Below are 20,087 nucleotides of genomic sequence, written 5' to 3'. Positions count from 1 at the left end.
ATAAAATAAGTAACCAGTCCGGCCCCGAACAGTTTAAAATGTCTTCATCCGGCAAATTCCACACCTCTCTCAAACCCATACGGAATGCACGTACCTTGGGACAGCATACCAAAGCATGAAAAACACATTCATCTTCAACACCACAGATTGAGCACGTACCTAGGATAGCTTGATGGTGTTACTACTTGTACGGCTAGGCTATTAGATGCAGCCCTCCAAGCAAAGATTCTAATCTTCTGAGGTACATTAGCCTTCCAAATAATATTCCAGAGCCTCCTTTCCCCATTAACATATACACTGGAGTTCCTCGGTGCCATGTCCGAGTCCTTAATATTCAGGGCCAACCTATATGCACTCTTCACTGAAAACAACCCATTTTTCTCATGGTGCCAGGCGATGAAGTCACCCTCGTTCAAATTTAGAATGCGTAACTTTAAAATTTCCTCTGCATCATGAGGGTAAAACAGATGCCTGATTAAATTCTCATCCCATCTCCTTGAGCCACTCATGAATAAATCAGCAACCCATTTGACCCTCGTTCTGGTCCTCTTAGCAGAAATTTTTAGGCCAGAATCCCTTGGAAGCCAATTATCCCTCCAAATATTTATACTAGCACCATCGACGACTCTCCAGATGATACCTTTTTCAACAACTCGAGTCCATGCACAATACCTTGCCATGTAAGCGAAGTCACTTGAGGGAAGACAGTATCAATAAGATGCCCATGAGGATAATATTTAGCTTACATCACATTTACACACAAAGAGTCTGAAAAAACCAATAAACGCCAAGCTTGTTTGGCCAAAAGTGCTTGATTGAAAAGCCTGAGGTCCCGAAATCCCATACCCCCTTCACCTTTTGACTTTGTTAATTTTTCCCAAGCCAACCAATGAGTTCTTCTTCTATTCTCCTCATCACCCACCAAAAATTCCGTATAATTTGAGATAGTTCATCACAAAGAGTCGTAGGGAATTTAAAAATACTCATGGCATAGACCATAATGGCCTGAATAACAGACTTAATCTGGATTTCCTTCGCCCCGCTAGAAGCATATTTTTCAATCCAGTCTGAACCCCTCTTAAGAGCTTTATCTTTTGTATATTGAAATTTGCCGGCCTTCATACGACCTTCTGGAACTGGGAGGCCAAGGTATTTATCCTCAAACCCATCGCGCGTGATTTTAAGGATAACCAGAAGAGACACCTGGATCTCAATAGGACACTTTTTGCCAAATAAAATGGAACACTTGTCTGGACTTAATAATTGGCCCGTACCTTCCTCATAAGCCGTCAAAATATCTTTAATAGCTAAAGCTTGATCAAGAGAACCCTTAAAAAATAGGAGACTATCATCGGCAAATAATAAATGAGATATACCTGGAGCATGTCTGTTCAGTCAGAAATCTTGGATAGTCCCTCTTGCTGACGCATCATTGAGTAATAGCGAGAGGGCCTCAGCAACAAAGAGGAATAAGTACGCCGATAATGGATCCCTTGCCTCAGCCCACGTGAAGGATGAAAAGACTCTAACAACTGGCCATTAAAGCGCACCGAGAATTTCACTGAGGTAACACAAGTCATAATCCAATTAATCCAGATTGGATCAAAACCATATGCACGAAGCATACATTCCAGGAACTTCCAGTCAACACGATCGTATGCTTTAGCTAGGTCCAGTTTATATGCACAGTATTCTCCACGAGAATCTTTCAAAGTATTCAACGAGTGCATACATTCAAAGGCGATAAGAGCATTATCTGAAATTAATCTTCGGGGGATAAAAGCACTTTGGGTAGGGGAGATCATACCATCCAGCAGCGGTCTTAGCCTATTGACAAGGCACTTTGAGATAATTTTGTATATAACGTTGCAAAGGCTAATAGGTCGAAAATCTTTCATCGACTGGGGATTCTTAATTTTAGGAATAAGAACAATAGTTGTATCATTTATCCCCTCTGGCATACATCCCAAAATAAAGAATTGTTGGACTTTTTGTTTTCTTTTGAGGGATGCACACATCTGTCCGTGAGAGACCGAAGATGAATGCATACATAGGTTCATTGTACATGTACAAGTTGGGTGCGAAGCATTATTGTATACAGTGGGTATATACGGAATCTGAGTATGATTAAAAAAATGTTGTATGAACTATAAAAATGAAAAATGTCATGCTAAAAATTTTAAAACTGCCATCCTCACGATAAGAATGCCATGAACAAAAAGTGCCATGTGAACACAAAAAGAAAGAAAGAAAAATCCATGTTAAAAAAGGGACATCTCTTAATAAACAAAAAATACCAGCTAAAAACCAAAATGCCATCACTTAATAATAAAAATGACATCTCTTAATAGTAAAAATGCCATCTCTTAATAATAAAAATGCCATCTGTTAATAACAAAAAATTCATCTATTAATATTAAAGTGCCATATTTTAATAATGATAATAATAATAATAAATTCATTTTTATAAAAATCGCATATGCTTAGTGATAAAACTGCCAAGCCATTAAAAATCATAATTTGCCATGTGACCATTGCAAACATATTCTAAAGCCATGTGTTAGATTTATTTTTTATAAAGTTACCATGATGTGCAGAACCAAATTATCAAAAGTTACCATCCATGATTTTTCTCGAATTTATATACAAATAATATAAATTGTCATGAATTTAAATTTCCATGTGACCATTCTATATTTTACCAAATACCTACCGAGTTTTGTAGAAAAAATAGCCTAAATTTCTCTTGTTGCTGTTTTCAAATTTTCTTAATTTTCCATGGTTTAAGAAATTTAACTTTCCAAATTTTCCATGTGAAAATTTTAATTTTTTTTACAATTTTTTTCTCAACTTGTGTTGATTTCTCAATATTTTTATCTACCATATGCCATGTGACCACTATAAATATTTTCCAAATTTTGCCATGCTTTTAGAGGACAAATCTCTACATTTTTCGTGTGACCAAGAAATTGCCATGATTTTAGGATACAAGAATTTCTAAACTAGTTATGCGACTTTATAACATTGCCATGATTTTATGACACAAAAATTTCTAAATTAGGCCATGGATTGTCATTATGTTACGCAACCATGGAACATTCATTGTTTTGTCAATAGTAACATTTTTTTATCTGTTTTGTGTAGCTATTTTGAAGTTCCCTAAAGAATAACCACAACTGATACGTATTGTCCGCTGTGAGCGGTAAGACTCTGATCGCCCATGCGGGCACGCCGGCTGGCCCATTTAATCGCGCTACGGGGCGCTCACAAGCAGCCTGTTATAGGAAGGTTCTGGAAGCTTTGATGCTGGTTTTGGGAAGCTTCTTGGCTGTTTATTTCCTGTTATTTTTTTATTTTTTTTTATTAATTTCGTTTTGTTCTGTTCTTTTCCTTTGTTTTCTTTTCTTCTCTTTTTTATTATTACTTCAGAACTTCATAAATATAAAAATGTTCAAAATCTTCAAAAACCATTGTTTGAATTTCAAACACGTGTGTATTTTTGAAATAATTTTAGAATATCAAAAATTGTTCACATTTTAAAACATATTCGTGTTTTTTTAAGTGTTCGGCATTTAAAAGGTTGTCCATAATTTTAAGAAATGTTTAATTTATTTTAAATCTGTTTGTGATGTCGAAAATTGTTCATGAAAATCCGTGAATGCCTTTGTATTTGCATGACTTTTTATGAATTGATGAATATATTTTTGTATTTTATGACTTGTTTTGATTTCACAAACGTCCTTTGAATTTGCCTACATTTTGTTTTCTGAATTCGCAAACCTTTTCATGTTGACGAACATTTTTTGAATACATTTGAATAGTTTTTAGAATTCACAACTTTTGTATTTTGTGTTTGCGATTTTTAAAAAAATATAGAATAAACTCAAAAGTAACTGACGTGCGCCATCTGGTTGGGCTAGGCCAATCTCGCGCGGGAGACGCGATCGCCCGCGTATATATCCGGTTTAACCCGGTGGGAACGTCAGATAGCTATTCGCGTTGCAATTTTTTGTGTGCTAGACGGGGACCTCCTATTCAGCGCGTTCAGCGCCGCTGAACCAAACTGGCGCTCGCTGCGCCACCTTAGTGGGCCGGCCCACGAACAAGCAACAACAGCGAAAAAATACCTAAAAACTTGTCGCGTCAAGGATTCGAACATGCATCGTTGCCTTGCAGTACGCAGTTGGCTTACCACTACACCCGCATCATAAGACTGGCTAATATTACCAAGAAGGGTTTAAGGACAATTGCAGCCGCGCTGTTCCAAAAGTTACATGTTCACAGATTTAAAAAAGGTTCACAAATTTGTTTCAAAAAGAAAAGGTTCACTTATTCAAGAAAGCTAACGAAAATTGAAAAAAGTTCACTATTTTGAGAAAAAAATTATTACATTTGAAAAAGTTCACTAATTCCAGAAAAGTTAGTGAAATTAAAAAAGTTCGTGAGTTTGAAAAAAGTTCATGAAAATTTTGGAAAAGTTCATCAAATACAAAATAGTTCAAGAAAATTGAAAAAGTTCATCGATTTTCACAAAGAGTTCATACATTTGAAAAAAGTTCATCGGTTTTGAAAAAAAGTTCACCCATTTTCATGAAAGTTCGCGAGTTTTGAAAAAAAGTTCACAACTTTTGAAAAAAAGTTCATTGATTTTGAAAAAAATAGTTCATCGATTTAAAAGAAGTTCATCGAATTCAAAAAAGGTTTACGAACTGAAAAATAGTTCATCGATTTTACCAAAACAAAATAGCGAGAATGACAAAAGTTCGCACATTTAATAATTATCAAGAAGTGTAAGAATAAAAAGAAAGTAAAAAGAAAAAATCAAACAAAATCGTTCAAAAAAACAGTAAGTAAATACTCTCAAAAGAAGGTAGTCAGTCAGATCTGAAGGGGGTGGGTTGGTGGTTATCGTGGCGTTCTCGAAACCAGGAGATCGCTGGTTCGAATCCTAGCTAGACCGCTCTTTTTCTCGATTTATCAAAATGAGAAAACAAGTAAATGGGCCGGCCCAGCTCGCGGTAGGTGGTGTGCGCTGCAGGCGCCCGTTAACGAAATGCTCGTTAACCGGCGCCTGTAGCGCCAAATAGGATTTCCACGAGTTGTTTTGTTCCTGATTTCGACGTAATCGTTCGATCCTCGGCAAATTCCAACACGCGCGCTAGCTACTAGCTAGGGTTCGCCATGGCCATGGAGGAAGGAGCACGCCATGGCGCCCTTCCCGAGCCTCCAGCCGGAGGAGGACCCGATCTCATCAGCCTCCTCCCGGACGACCTGCTTCTCCAGGTGCTCGCCCGCCTCCGCTGCGCCCGTGCCGCCGTGCGCACCAGCCTCCTCCCCCGCCGGTGGAGCCACCTCTGGAGCCGCCTCACCGAGTTCACCTTTCGCGACGTCGCGCCACGCTTGCTCCGACCGGCACTCGGCTCCCTCGTCCACGTCCTCGGCGTGTCCCTCCTCGACATCCACGTCCCTGAGCCGTCCCCGCGTCCTCCTAAGTACGATATGCTGCACGTGGCCGACGCCGCCTCCCTGATCCGCGCCGCCGCGGGGCTCTCACCGGTGGAGCTCCGCTTCAACGTCTCTCGCCGCCCGCTTGCCCGCCGGACACACGACCTGCGGTACCTTCCCCCTCCCGTGAACCTGCTCGGCTTCCACCGGTCCACATCCGTCGACCTATGCGGGTTGGACCTCTTCATCCCCGCCGTCGCCGACCCGCCGGCAAGCTGCTGCATGTTCCCCGCGCTCGAGGCGCTGTCCCTCTCTGGCTGCCACGTCGACGCCGCCGCCTTGCTCCTCCATTGCCCGTGCCTGCGCGTGCTCAGGGCGACCGGCTGCTCGCTCGGTCACGCCATCCGCTCGGCGTCCCTGCAGGAGCTCGTTCTGGAGAACAAGCGCAAGTCGACAGGTCGCGTGCACATCGACGTCCCCGCACTCAAGCAATTGACGCTGTCCATACACACTCGCGGCGAGCTCAAATTGTCCATCTCGGCACCCATGGTGGAGAAGGTTCTGTGGCGGTGCTTAGATATGAAGTTGAAGTTAATATTTCAAGCAAATACCCGAGTTGAGAGATATGAAGTCTCCAACAAGTTCTATAGCTAAAAGATGGAGGAGAATTGCTCAACGAGTGAGCAAGTGCTTAGATTATCTAAGTATTACAATCGCTTGAATCAAGTGGGAGTTAATCTTCCATATAAGATAGTGATTGGCAGAGTTCTCTAGTCACCATCACCAAGTTACTGGAACTTCATGATGAACTATAATGCAAGGGATGACGAAAATGATTCCCGAGCTCTTCGTGATGCTGAAATCGACGAAGGTAGAAATCAAGAAAAGAGCATCAAGTGTTGATGATTGATAAGACCACTAGTTTCAAGAAAAGGGCAAAGGAAAAAAAGGGAACTTCAAGTAGAATGGCAAGCAAGTTGTCACTCCCGTGAAGAAGCCCAAAGCTGGACCAAAGCCTGAAACTAAGTGCTTCTACTGCAAAGAAAATGGTCTCTGGAAGCAGAAATGACCTGAATATTTGGTGGATAAGAAGGATGGCAAAGTGAACAAGGGTATATTTGATATACAAGTTATTGATGTGTACCTTACTAGTGTTTATAGTAGCCCCTGAGTATTTGATACTTGTTCGGTTGCTAAGATTAGTAACTCGAAACAGGAGTTACAGAATAAACAAAGACTAGTTGAGGGTGAAGTAACGATGTGTGTTGGAAGTGGTTCCAAGATTGATATGATCATCATCGTACACTTCCTATATTTTCGAGATTAGTGTTGAACCTAAATAAATGTTATTTGGTGTTCGCGTTGAGCATAAATATGACTAGATCATGTTTATTGCGATACGATTATTCATCTAAGACAGAGAATAAATTGGTATTCTGTTTACATGAATAAAACCTTCTATGGTCATACACCCAATGTTGATGGTTTATTGAATCTTGATCATGGTGATACACATATTCATAATATTGATGCCAAAAGATGCAAAGTTGATAATGATAGTGCAACTTATTTGTGGCACTGCCGTTTGGGTCATATCGGTGTAAAGCGCATGAAGAAACTCCATAAAGATAGACTTTTGGAATCACTTGATTATGAACCGTGCCTTATGGGCAAGATGACTAAATTCCGTTCTCCGGAATAATGGAACGAGCTACTAACTTGTTGTAAATAATACATACCGATGTATGCGGTCCAATGAGTGTTGATGCTTGTGGTAGATATCGTTATTTTCTGACCTTCACCAGATGATTTGAGCAGATATGAGTATATCTACTTAATGAAACACAAGTCTGAAACATTTGAAAAGTTCAAAGAATTTTAGAGTGAAGTGGAGAATCATCATAACAAGAAAATAAAGTTTCTACGATCTGATCGTGGAGGAGAATATTTGAGTTACGAATTTGGCCTTCATATAAAACAATGTGGAATAGTTTCACAGTTCACACCACCTGGAACACTACAATGTTATGGTGTGTCCGAACGTCGTAACCGCACTTTATTGGATGTTGTGCGATCTATGATGTCTCTTATCGGTTTATCACTATCATTTTAGGGTTTTGCATTAGAGATAGTTACATTTACTTTAAATAGGGCACCATCGAAATCCGTTGAGACGATGCCTTATGAACTGTGGTTTGGCAAGAAACCAAAGTTGTTGTTTCTTAAAGTTTGGGGCTGCGATGCTTATGTGAAAAAATTTCAACTTGATAAGCTCGAACCCAAATCGGAGAAGTGCGTCTTCATAGAATACCCAAATGAAACTGTTGGGTACACCTTCTATCACAGATCCGAAGGCAAGATATTCGTTGCTAAGATGGATCCTTTCTAGAGAAAGAGTTTCTCTTGAAAGAAGTGAGCGGGAGGAAAGTAGAGCTTGATAAGGTAATTGTACCTTCTCCCGAATTGGAAAGTAGTTCATCACAGAAATCAGTTCCAGTGATTCCTACAACAATTAGTGAGGAAGCTAATGATGATGATCATGAAACTTTAGATTAAGTTACTACAGAACCTCATAGGCCTTCCAAAGTACAGTACGCACCAGAGTGGTACGGCAATCCTATTCTGGAAGTCATGTTACTAGACCATGATGAACCTACGAACTATGAGGAAGCGATGATGAGCCCAGATTCTGCAAAATGGCTTGAGGCCATGAAATCTGAGATGGGATCTATGTATGAGAACAAAGTGTGAACTTTGATTGTCTTGCCCGATGATCGGCAAGCCATAAAAAATAAATGGATCTTCAAGAGGAAGACGGACGCTGATAGTAGTGTTACTACCTACAAAGCTCGACTTGTCGCAAAAAGTTTTTCGACAAGCTCAAGGTATTGAATAGATGAGATTTTCTCACTCATATCGATGCTTAAGTCTGTCCGAATCATGTTAGCAATTGCCACATTTTATAAAATCTGGCAAATGGATTCCTTAATGGATTTATTAAAGAAGAGTTGTATATGATGCAACCAGAAGGTTTTTTCAATCCTAAAGGTGCTAACAAAGTGTGCAAGCTCCGGCAATCCATCAATGAACTGGTGCAAGCATCTCGGAGTTGGAATATACGCTTTGATGAGTTGATCCAAGCATATGGTTTTATGCAGACTTTTGGAAAGGCATGTATTTACAAGAATGTGAGTGGGAGCACTACAACCTTTCTGATAAGTATATGTGAATGACATATTGTTGATCAGAAATGATGTAGAATTTTTCTGGAAAGCATAAAGGAGTGTTTGAAAGGAGTTTTCCAAAGAAAGACCTCAGTAAAGCTACTTACATATTGAGCATCAAGATCTATTGAGATAGATCAAGACGCTTGATAAGATTTTTAATTAGTACATACCTTGACAAGATTTTGAAGTAGTTCAAAATGGAATAGTCAAAGAAAGAGTTCTTGCCTGTGATGCAAATGTGTGAAGTTGAGTAAGACTCAAAACCCGACCATGGCAGAAAATAGAAAGAGAATGAAAAGTCATTCCCTATGCCTCAGTCATAGGTTCTATAAAGTATGCTATGCTATGTACCAGACCTATTGTATACCTTGCTCTGAGTTTGGCAAAGGAATACAATTTTGATCTAAGAGTAGATCACTGGACAACGGTCAAGAATATCCTTAGTGAGGACTAAGGAGATGTTTCTCGATTATGGAGGTGATAAAAGAGTTCGTCGTAAAGAGTTACATCGATGCAAGCTTTTACACTGATCCAGATGACTCTAAGTCCCAATCTGGATACATATTAAAAGTGGGAGCAATTAGCTAGAGTAGCTCCGTGCAGAGCATTGTAGACATAGAATATTTGTAAAATACATACGGCTCTGAATGTGACAGGCCCGTTGACTAAACTTCTCTCATGAGTAAAACATGATCATACCTTAGTACTCTTTGGGTGTTAATCACATAGCGATGTGAACTAGATTATTGACTCTAGTAAACCCTTCGGGTGTTGGTCACATGACGATGTGAACTATGGGTGTTAATCACATACAGATGTGAATATTGGTGTTGAATCACATGATGATGTGAACTAGAATATTGACTCTAGTGCAAGTGGGAGACTGAAGGAAATATGCCCTAGAGGCAATAATAAAGTTATTATTTATTTCCTTATTTTATGATAAATGTTTATTATTCATGCTAGAATTGTATTAACCGGAAACATGATACATGTGTGAATACATAGACAAACTGAGTGTCACTAGTATACCTCTACTTGACTAGCTCATTAATCAAAGATGTTTATGTTTCCTAGCCATGGACAAAGAGTTTTCATTTGATTAACGGGATCACGTCATTAGGAGAATGATGTGATTGACTTGACCCATTCCGTTAGCTTAGCACTTGATCGTTTAGTATGTTGCTATTGCTTTCTTCATGACTTATACATGTTCCTATGACTGAGATTATGCAACTCCCATTTATCGGAGGAACTTTGTGTGCTACCATACGTCACAACGTAACTGGGTGATTATAAAGGTGATCTACAGGTGTCTCCAAAGGTACTTGTTGGGTTGGCGTATTTCGAGATTAGGATTTGTCACTCCGATTGTCGGAGAGGTATCTCTGGGCCCTCTTGGTAATGTACATCACTATAAGCCTTGCAAGCAATGTGACTAATGAGTTAGTTGCGGGATGATGCATTACATAACGAGTAAAGAGATTTGCCGGTAACGAGATTGAACTAGGTATTGAGATACCGACGATCGAATCTCGGGAAAGTAACATACCGATGACAAAGGGAACAACATATGTTGTTATGTGGTTTTGACCGATAAAGATCTTTGTAGAATATGTGGGAGCCAATATGAGCATCCATGTTCCGCTATTGGTTATTGACCGAAGACGTGTCTCGGTCGTGTCTACATAGTTCTCGAACCCGTAGGGTCCGCACACTTAAAGTTCGATGACGGTTATATTATGAGTTTATGTGTTTTAATGTACCGAAGGCAGTTCGGAGTCCCGGATGAGATCGGGGACATGACGAGGAGTCTCGAAATGGTCGAGACGTAAAGATCGATCTATTGGACGACTATATTCGGACATCGGAAAGATTCTGAGTGATTCGGGTATTTATCGGAGTACCGGAGAGTTACAGGAATTCGCTGGGGAGAAGTATTGGGCCTTATTGGGCCATACGGGAAAGAGAGAGGGGCTGCCTAGGGCAGGCCACGCCCCCCCCCCCCCCCCCCGCCAAGGCCTAGTCCGAATTGGACTAGGGGGAGGGGCTGCGCCCCCTCCTTCCTTTCCTTCTTTCTTCCCTTTCCTTGACTCCTACTCCTACTACATGGAAGGGGGGAATCCTACTCCCGGTGGGAGTAGGACTCCCTAGGGCGCGCCATAGAGAGGGCCGGCCCCTCCCCTCCTCTCCTCCTTTATATACTGAGGCAAAGGGCACCCCATAGACACGACAATTGATCCCTTGGATCTCTTAGCCGTATGCGGTGCCCCCCTCCACCATAGTCCACCTCGATAATATCATAGCGGTGCTTAGGCGAAGCCCTGCGTCGGTAGAACATCATCATCGTCACCACGCTGTCGTGCTGACGGAACTCTCCCTCAAAGCTTGGTGGATCGGAGTTCGAGGGACGTCATCGAGTTGAACGTGTGCTGAACTCGGAGGTGCCGTGCGTTCGGTACTTGACCGATCGGATCGAGAAGACGTACGACTACAGCAACCATGTTGTGCTAACGCTTCCGCTTTCGGTCTACGAGGGTACGTGGACAACACTCTCCCCTCTCGTTGCTATGCATCACCATGATCTTGCGTGTGCGTAGGAATTTTTTTGAAATTACTACATTACCCAACATATATAGCATACTTGTTAGAAATTTAATTCTCCTTTTGACATGACGGATTAAGTTTTAAGATAAACAATTGGTTGAAATCTTATCAGCAATATTATTGAACAGAAATGAGGACATAGTGATATTGTAATGTGGAAAGTGAGACTAGCACCCTCTAGTGGAGGATTGGATGTTTGCCCAGTCCACTTGCCACATGCATCAAATGTAGCTAAAATAGTTAGGAGCACACGACACTGTATGTTTCAGAAACCACTGGTGCATTTACCTCCAATTCCTATGTAAACGGAACTTAGAGAAGTGGAAGTATTCATCTAAAATCACATGGACAAATAGGTTAAAAAAATGCTTAGATGTGGAGGCATGGAGCTCATATATGAAGACTATTGTACAACAAATTTGTAACTTTACCAATACAACTGGAATTTTCAGAAGAATAAGTGAGCAACAATACAAACATAAAGAAATGACAATCCCAAAAATAAAATTTTGATACATGCGATTGTTGTCTCTACTGGGAATAAAGGCTCCCTTTAGTACTTTTGTCAGCTCAAATACTCGGTATGATAGCTGCAATTTTAAACATGCGAAATTAGTGCATTTTATGATTCTATTTTATGAAGTGCACATGAGATTGGCAAACTTACAAAAATATAGATTGTTGTAGTAAGCATGAAGTTAAGCATTGGGTAATCCGGTATGAAAGATAGAAGCCATTTGGGCTGCCCATTTGGTACGCTAGACCTGTTAAAGTGAAACCGACCACATATAACTAAAGGAGAGAGCACAATAAACATGAAGAGGGAGAATAACATATCCTGGAGATCAACTTAATCTTTCAACATCTTAGAGGATACTCGTCAGTGAACTAAATGTGCATTGATTCAGTACTTAAAAAATGATTAACATATGCTGAAATCAACAAATCAGTTCCAACCTGAGCCAGATGTGGAACTGAGAAAAATGTAAGTCTCAAGCGTGACCTTGCAAGCCAACTGTCAAAATAAAATCTCTGTCTTAGTAATGCAGAAAGCAAAGGAATAGGGGAGGGCGGCAAATGCCTGATGCAAGGCTACAGACTTAGATGCTCACGTGAAAAGAGCTAGAGAGGCACCCCTCAACTGTTGGGTGCAATTGCGCATACAAATATACACGCTGCAAGAAATATAAGGTACTGTGTCAACTGCATGTCATATATATTGGTTATGCTACCATCTTGTTTTTATACTTACGTGATAGGAATCCATGACGTGTAGGGATGGTACTTGTTGTACGTAATTTTGTCCAGCTTATAGATATATTCATACCATAGATAGCCCGCCTAAAAGAACACAGGTCCTAGTTAGTATAGAATTACTAAATTAATAGTCAAGCTAGCTAACACAAATAACAAGTAGGTGCATTTCTATGTGATGGTCAGGTGACTTACCATGATAGAAATAGTCACAATGGTGCCCTTGATCGACATCCTAACCTTAGTCTTAGATTCTTCCAGCTTCTCCATCCATCTTTCCACCTAAGGTTCTATGCTAGATTAATTTGAGGTAGACAAAAGAGACCGGCCGTATAGAAGATAATAACACAACTAAATCCATGTGCTATTAATTTTACTGTTTATGTATACAAGGAGAGACTCCAAAACAAACATTTGCAGACCATGGAAGAGTTTATAACCCCCGGCCTCTGCATAATAGATGCATATGGCCTAACTTAAAAAAGATCGACTACTCATGCATGCGTAATGAAACATGTACATGTTTGAAAATCTTACATTAGGGTGGAAATAAGCATAAATCATTCCAATAATCCATATGTATCGATCAAGCCCAGATCGAAAATGCCACTCGTGCAACAATGGTAAGTGTGACTTGGAAGGATTTGGGTCTTTATAGCCTAATTGGACAGAAAACAAAACAGAGATATACGATTAATCTTGATCCATGAGTTGGAATGATAATTCACAGAAAAATATATGAATATAACTCACCAAGCAAAAACGTAAAGGGGCTCCACAAAACATTGAATACCCCAGGAACTTCCCATATCAAAATGACACTCAAGAAGGAGCAAGCAATTTTGATAGCCATAACTGATGGTATCTCATTATACTTGTTAAACAGACCAAGTGTCCCATACACCATGAGTGTAAATAGGGTGTGCATTGGGCAGATATAATACAACATAAAATCATTGTCAAGGACAATGCAACAGAAGGCAACAAAGAAATTTAGCCTCCACATCATCTGCATTAAAAGTGTATTCATTGGTCATTATTAGTGTCTAAAATATGGTCCGGAAAATCAAAGTGAGTTAAATTTATCATAGGCGAAAGAGTTAAAGGTTGAGGTAGACTCGGCACCTGAGCAAATCTTGCAATGCTAAAATCTTTCTTGGTATAGTAGTATGAGAAATTCCCAAACCCAGTCAACCAAACATAGCAAGCAATGAAAACACGAATTGCATTGTATATTTCCGATGCACCAAAATAGTGGTACATCAGAAATAAGACCTGAAAAGAAACGCAGATTGAATAATTAGAAGTTCAATAAAACATACGTACATGCAGAATACAACTACACAAAACTTGAGAGAAAAAAACTAGCTTTGAATTTAACGTATAGCCAATTAGTTTGGTATTTCTCTTCATATAGTAAACTGAAAGGATGAATGGCCAAAACGTGCATATTAAAAATGCCATCACACTCATGCAAAATATCCAGCCATAGATATGACTAAGAACGAAAATGCTAAATGCATGGATTCATTACGGGCGTTTTGCGGGCCCTTTCCATAATGGTGCTCCCCCACAACCTGCCAAGTGTAAATCACCATGTAAAACCCCGTAACTATCCGTGAATGTAGCATTACTCGACTAAGAACTCTGACTAAGAGTAACTCTAGGAGGTTCCCTAAAACCACCACATTCGTTAAAAATTTCATTATATAGAAAATACCAAACAAATTCCTTGTATCATTTCTTATCCTTCACATTTTCGCAGACCTTACTTAAGACTACCGCCATACTCCTTATATATGTAAAGAACAAGACGGAAAGTCAATTTGGCTCCCGGGGCCAAAAAAAAATCTTGAAATGAAAAAAAAATGAAGAAAAAATTTGTTTGTGTACTTAGTCACATCCAAATGCTACCTGCAAATTTTGAGGCAAAAAGATCAAACATTTCGGCTTGTACAAAAAAAAACAAATCAAACACCAAAAGTTACCCCAACATGTCATCCCAAATTTATTTTTTTCCGACGAAACACTGCAGCTCTGTTTCGCATGAAAATTGTCATGCATGTTTGCGACACTAATACAATCATCTACAAAAAAAATTCAGAATTTTTCGAAAACATTTAATATTTTTTTTGCGTTATTGTTCACCCGGGAGCCAAAACGCCAGCCCCACAAGAACAAGAGGCCTTCTCTGTATCTCATTCTTCCTTAAAAATCAAAGGATACTGCAGGTGGCCCCCGTTTGTCTTAGTCTATTCTAGTCTAGCACTATCTGTTATATAGCCCAACCTTTTTTACAGACTGTTCTTCCAGTAAATGCAATTTTAGAGAAACTCCGCAAAACAAAAAGTACTAAGGTGAAGTATCACTACTAACCTGCATCCAGCCTCTCCATTCCTCAGTTTGGTGGCGATTAAGATAGAGTATGGACTTTCCAGAAAATACAGATACATCCTGGTGCTTCTTAAGTGAAGTAAGTGTCGATGCTATGATGAGAAGAATGTACAGAAACATAAACAGGTCGCGGCTGTAGTTCTGTCAAAACAAAAAGGACAAATGAAAAAACAATGTTACAAATGCATAGCGTCAGAAACGAGAGCAGCAGAGTTACCTTGTTGCTCTGTGGAAATATGTCTGTCCGGTCACAAATGTAAAAATAAACCAGCATAATGCCACATTCGGCCCTGCATGCAGGATGATTTTTGGGAACGTAAGTTTCAACAGATAACAATCTCTTGATTAGCTGGAAAATCTAGACTGGAGGCAGTTAGTTGTGCAGAGTACTCTTCTTACATGGCTCTCAACACATCACGGTTCTCAAGCAGAAACGACTCGTCCATTGTTATAAACCTGCAAATCACAACCTCATCATGACATAAGCAACCGCCATTTGCATGTCTTATGAGAACCTATATATAATTAAAAAAAATAAGAAAGGGGTTTCCTGCCCCATTCTTATTAATTAGAACCTATATATAATCGTTGTAAAATATGTATCACAGTAAGTATTGTTTATTCAGAGAGATGGATGATACCGTATTAAATTGGCTTTGGTAGATCTGTTCCGTGGCCCGTGCGTCGACGAAGGTTTCTTCTTGTAGTGCAGGAGCTCGGAGTAGATCCATGCGACGAGGACCGGGAAAAGACCAAGCAGAAAGGACACCTTCAGAGAAAGAGAAAGGGAAACATGCGCCATGCTCATTAGCAAATAAGTCGATGCCACTGCCAGGTGCCAGCAGCGGAAAAATGAGAGTGCAGGCTACCAATTAGCCAATACGAAGCAGAGCATAAAACCAGCAGAAAGAAAAAATAATAATTCGGCTCAATTTTTGATTCGAGGATACAAGTTGCACTTACAGCTAACTCACCCTAAACCTTGTTCTACCCTCTCTCTCCCTCTTCAAGGAAAGCAATGATGCTCTGTTTGCTCTCATGGTTTTGACTTTTTGACCAGCTAAGAACGTCCGGAAAGCTGCTTCGTTTACTCTTTTCCCGTTTTTAATACCATCACAGATCAAGTGCTGAAACTATTTCTTGTCGTGTGTGCGTATGTTTAAACTTTAGTGCAATTTCTTGGATCACACACAACACAATCAAGCTGAAGCAGCAGCAATCATAGCAGTGAACAGAGACGATGGATGAATCCCGGCGAGCAGCAACAGAACTAGCACGGCGGCGCAGACTGCAGAGAAGGCAGCTATTGAGCTTGCGGGGAGGGGAGGGGAGGGGGAACCACGTACGTACCTGACCGGGGGTGAGCGCGACGACGGGGCCGGGGACCTCCATGGCGATCCCAGCACGCACGCACGCACGCACGCACGGACGGAAGAGCAGAGCAGCAGGCAGGCCACCAAGTTGGACGGATGGGATAGAGACGAGAGGAAGACGACGAGGTCGCGGGCGGGGTGGGTGAGAGAGAGCTAAGCTAGCTAGCTAGCTAGCCTAGGCTAGCTCCCTGTTGCCGACGAGTCAGTCCAATCCATAATTGGTCGTCGTTTAGTCTGGACGTGTGCTGTGCTTGATGGTCATCTTTTGAGTTTTGACGTGGTCCATGTCCATGTTGGTTCTCACTGAAAAGACTGGTTCCCGTTGAATGGCGCCGCCGGACGTCATCCTGCTTTGAATGGCAGCGAGCCGCCGAGAAGTAAAGCTTCGACCCGCGGTAGGTCTGTCTATATATCTCGCCTGGAGTAAAGCCGGCCCACGAAGCACGCTGCTGCCTCCTAGTCTGCCGCGGCATTTTTCTTGTTTCTCCGTTTTCGCTAAATCTTAAGTTTTACATACGTTCTAACATTTTCGTACATCAGTCTAAAACAAGGTAAGACAAAGTTACCGGTTGTGCATTTGAAATAGATTACCATATCTTTCCGCAAAAAAATAAAATAAAAAAAAATAGATTACCATATCTTAAAGTGCTCAGGATATATAAAAGTGTTCGTGCATTCCAGAAGAATATCTATGTTATATTACGATTTTCTAAAATGTTCCTGTATTTTTTTTTGTAAAAACAGTGTTCATGATTTTTTTTTGTAATTAAAGAATGTGTTCGTGTAACTTAAAAAAAATCATGTCATTTTTAAAATTTTCTAGGCTTTAAAAAAATATTTGTGTTGTTTCAAGTATTTATAAAAGAAAAATGTTCATGAAATTGTAAAAATATAAAACAAATTTGGAAAACATTGTGAACGTTTTTTGAACACATGATAGTTTTTTTTTCAATACATGATAAAACATGTTTTGGAAAGTGTTCACACCTTTGCGAAATTGGTCATTTAATTTCAAGAGTATTTACACATAAAAATGTCTATGAAATTAGTAAAGATGAACATTTAAGAAAAGCTTGATGTACCTTTTTAGAAACACTATTGATGTTTCTGATATACACGATGGAGTTTTAGAACACGATGAATATATTTTTTTAATACACGGTGAACATTTTTTGAAATGCATGCTGATTTTTTTTAAATATGGGCCGAAATGTAAAAATACAATGTAGAGTTCAGAAAAGTACTATTCATGTTTTGGAAATGCACAATGAACCAAAAAAAGAACCGGGATAAAAGAAACAAGTGAACATGAATAATAAGTAAATAATCAAAATAAGAAACAAAAAGGAAAATAGTAGAAAATCTAAAAAGGGAAACAAAGGAAATGCGAAATAGAAACGTAAAAAGGAAAAAAAATAAGCATATTGGGCCTGTCTAGTAGGGTGCAAGTGTCGCACCGAAGAAGGGGCGAAACCCGACGTACTCCATGCAAGGCGAGCACGCAGAAGAAAAAGAAACGCTTGTTTAGAGCATCTGCGGCCAAACTCCTAAAAGAGCATCATCTCTCAAAACCAAGTTGTTTGAGATGTTCATGATGGAAGAGTTGAAGCTCTTACTTGGTTTTGAAGTCAAGCAACTCAAGAAAGGAACCTTCATCTCTCGAACCAAGTACACCATCGACATTCTCAAAAAAATACAAGATGGATACCACTAAGGGGCCAGGAAGCCTAAAAAATGGACACCTCAATTAGGATGTAGGAGGTAAAGATGTGGATCAAGAGATATATCATTCTATGATTGGATCCTCGCTTTACCTTTGTGCATCTAGATGGATATCATGTTAAGTGTGTTCATGTGTACAAGATTCCAATCCGCTCTTGAGGACAACCGTGAAGTAGTTGTTAAGAGAATCCTTGGATATCTTTTGCATACCCCAAATTATAGTCATCGTATCCTAATGATGCTACATTTGATCTTGTTGCACATTTGGATTTGGATTATGTGTGCAACAAGGTCGATAGTAACTCCACATCCAGAACCTGCCAATTCCTAGGGAGATCTTTATTTAGTTGGGATTCCAAGAAACAAAACTCTATTTCCACCTTCACTGCCGAGGTCCAGTATATATATCATCGCCGGTAGATGTTGCACTCAGTTGTTGTGGGTAAGGCAGACTTTGAGAGATTTCCATACTTGTGTTGATCATGTGCCTCTTTTGTGCGATAACAAAAGTGCAATAGCTATTTCCCACAATCCCGTCCAACACTCCTGAACCAAACATATATAGATGTCCATCACCACTTCCTTAGGGATCATATGCTTAAAGGATATATTGTTATAAGTCACATAGGCACAGATAGGTAGTTAGCAGACATGCTTACCAAACCTCTAGATGAAGCTAGGTTTTACGATTTAAGGCATGAGCTCAATATAGAAACTTGAAATGAAACCTTGCTCACAAACATGTACTTACATTAATTTGTTGTCTTGTTTAGATGTATGCATGGAAATAGGGGGAGTATCACTCAATTAAAGAGCTCACATACCCCTAGATGATGAACTATTAAGATAAATCTTGTATGTAGTCATATTACGATGATCTATGTGATTCAAGAGCTTAAGATCTTGGGCCCAAGTTTATCTTCATGGTGCGAAGCCTTAGATGCTCTTCTGAGGGGTGGTTTCTCTAGTGGATTTTCACTGCCATATTCAAGATCTTTTGATCTCCAAGTATTAATGCCCATCACTCATTTATTTGGTTTAGTTCTTGGACGCTAGCATCGCCTTCTTTTCTCCCTTTTTTGACTATTTGTTGTTTAGAGGAGCTACAACCCTACAATCATTTATCCCAGGAATTTTTGCCTAGATCTATTTACACTAGTAGAAAAAGGGCCATTCGAACCGGTTCGTGCGGGCCATTTGTCCCGGTTCAGGAACCGGGGCTAAAGGGTCGTAACTAAAGCCCTCGACCATTAGTCCCGGTTCGATCGGGAACCGGTACAGATAGGGCTACACGTGGCTGTAGCGGCTTGCCCAGGCAGGGGGACCTTTTGTCCCGGTTGGTGCCACCAAACGGGACCAAAAGGCCACCACGCGTCAGCAGTTCAGGGGCTGGGTTTGTTTTTTTCTGAAAGGGGGGGGGGGGGGGGGTTGTAGGGTTAATTTAGGGGTTTCATATATTGTGTTAGCTAGCTAATAGAGTGGAGTGTCCTCTCTTACCTCCGTGCTTGGTTGACGCTACGTATAGAGAGGACTCGACACGCTAGCTAGCTAGTAAGCAAATGAAGGAAACCATTAAGTACAGAAGATCATCATTAACACAAAGAAGTGATTGACCTCTCCTTATCCGATAGATTGGTCGAACAACAAGTTTTCGTATATCTATCTGACGCTACTGGCTATATATATATATATATATATATATATATATATATATATACACACACACACACACACACAATATAAGATCTCTTACGTCCCCTAACATCTGAACTCAACTTCCACATGGTATTCTCCGTGTTTGTCGATGACGTGGTCAAGAAAGAATCCCGCCAATTCCTCTTGAATTGCTCGTATGCGATCTTGTGGTAGTAGTTCATCCCGCGTCTACCACATCTAATTTCAAGAAGGGGGTCAATACATATATATGAATAAAACTGAACACAAGTGATGGTAATAAAAAATTGTGAATATTATTGCTTACGCACTTCATATTGTTGTTTAGAGTAGCCCCGCTCACAGGTGGTGTGGTGGATGAACTCGCAAATCTAGTATCCACACAAATCAT

The 20,087-nt window shown here is 40.2% G+C and overlaps 1 protein-coding gene across 1 annotated transcript; it reads right to left on the bottom strand.

Annotated features, from left to right (window-relative positions):
- Positions 1-11,655: 11,655 nt before the first annotated feature.
- On the bottom strand, positions 11,656-16,532 carry LOC123089478 (protein REDUCED WALL ACETYLATION 4). The gene is made up of 14 exons (XM_044511150.1): positions 16,278-16,532; positions 15,569-15,696; positions 15,327-15,383; positions 15,145-15,217; positions 14,910-15,068; positions 13,659-13,808; positions 13,287-13,542; positions 13,071-13,192; positions 12,729-12,815; positions 12,532-12,620; positions 12,392-12,454; positions 12,237-12,294; positions 11,947-12,043; positions 11,656-11,869 (listed from the first exon to the last, which is right to left on the bottom strand). The coding sequence occupies exons 1-13, from the start codon at positions 16,317-16,319 to the stop codon at positions 12,038-12,040; spliced, it is 1,290 nt and encodes a 429-aa protein (XP_044367085.1). The 5' UTR covers positions 16,320-16,532; the 3' UTR covers positions 11,656-11,869; positions 11,947-12,037.
- Between the last annotated feature and the right edge of the window lie 3,555 nt (positions 16,533-20,087).

The sequence above is a fragment of the Triticum aestivum genome, chromosome 4B, assembly GCF_018294505.1.
Source record: "Triticum aestivum cultivar Chinese Spring chromosome 4B, IWGSC CS RefSeq v2.1, whole genome shotgun sequence".
Lineage (NCBI taxonomy): Eukaryota > Viridiplantae > Streptophyta > Magnoliopsida > Poales > Poaceae > Triticum > Triticum aestivum.
The sequence above is the reverse complement of the archived record's forward strand: the minus strand, read 5'-3'. Positions and strand labels throughout refer to the sequence as shown.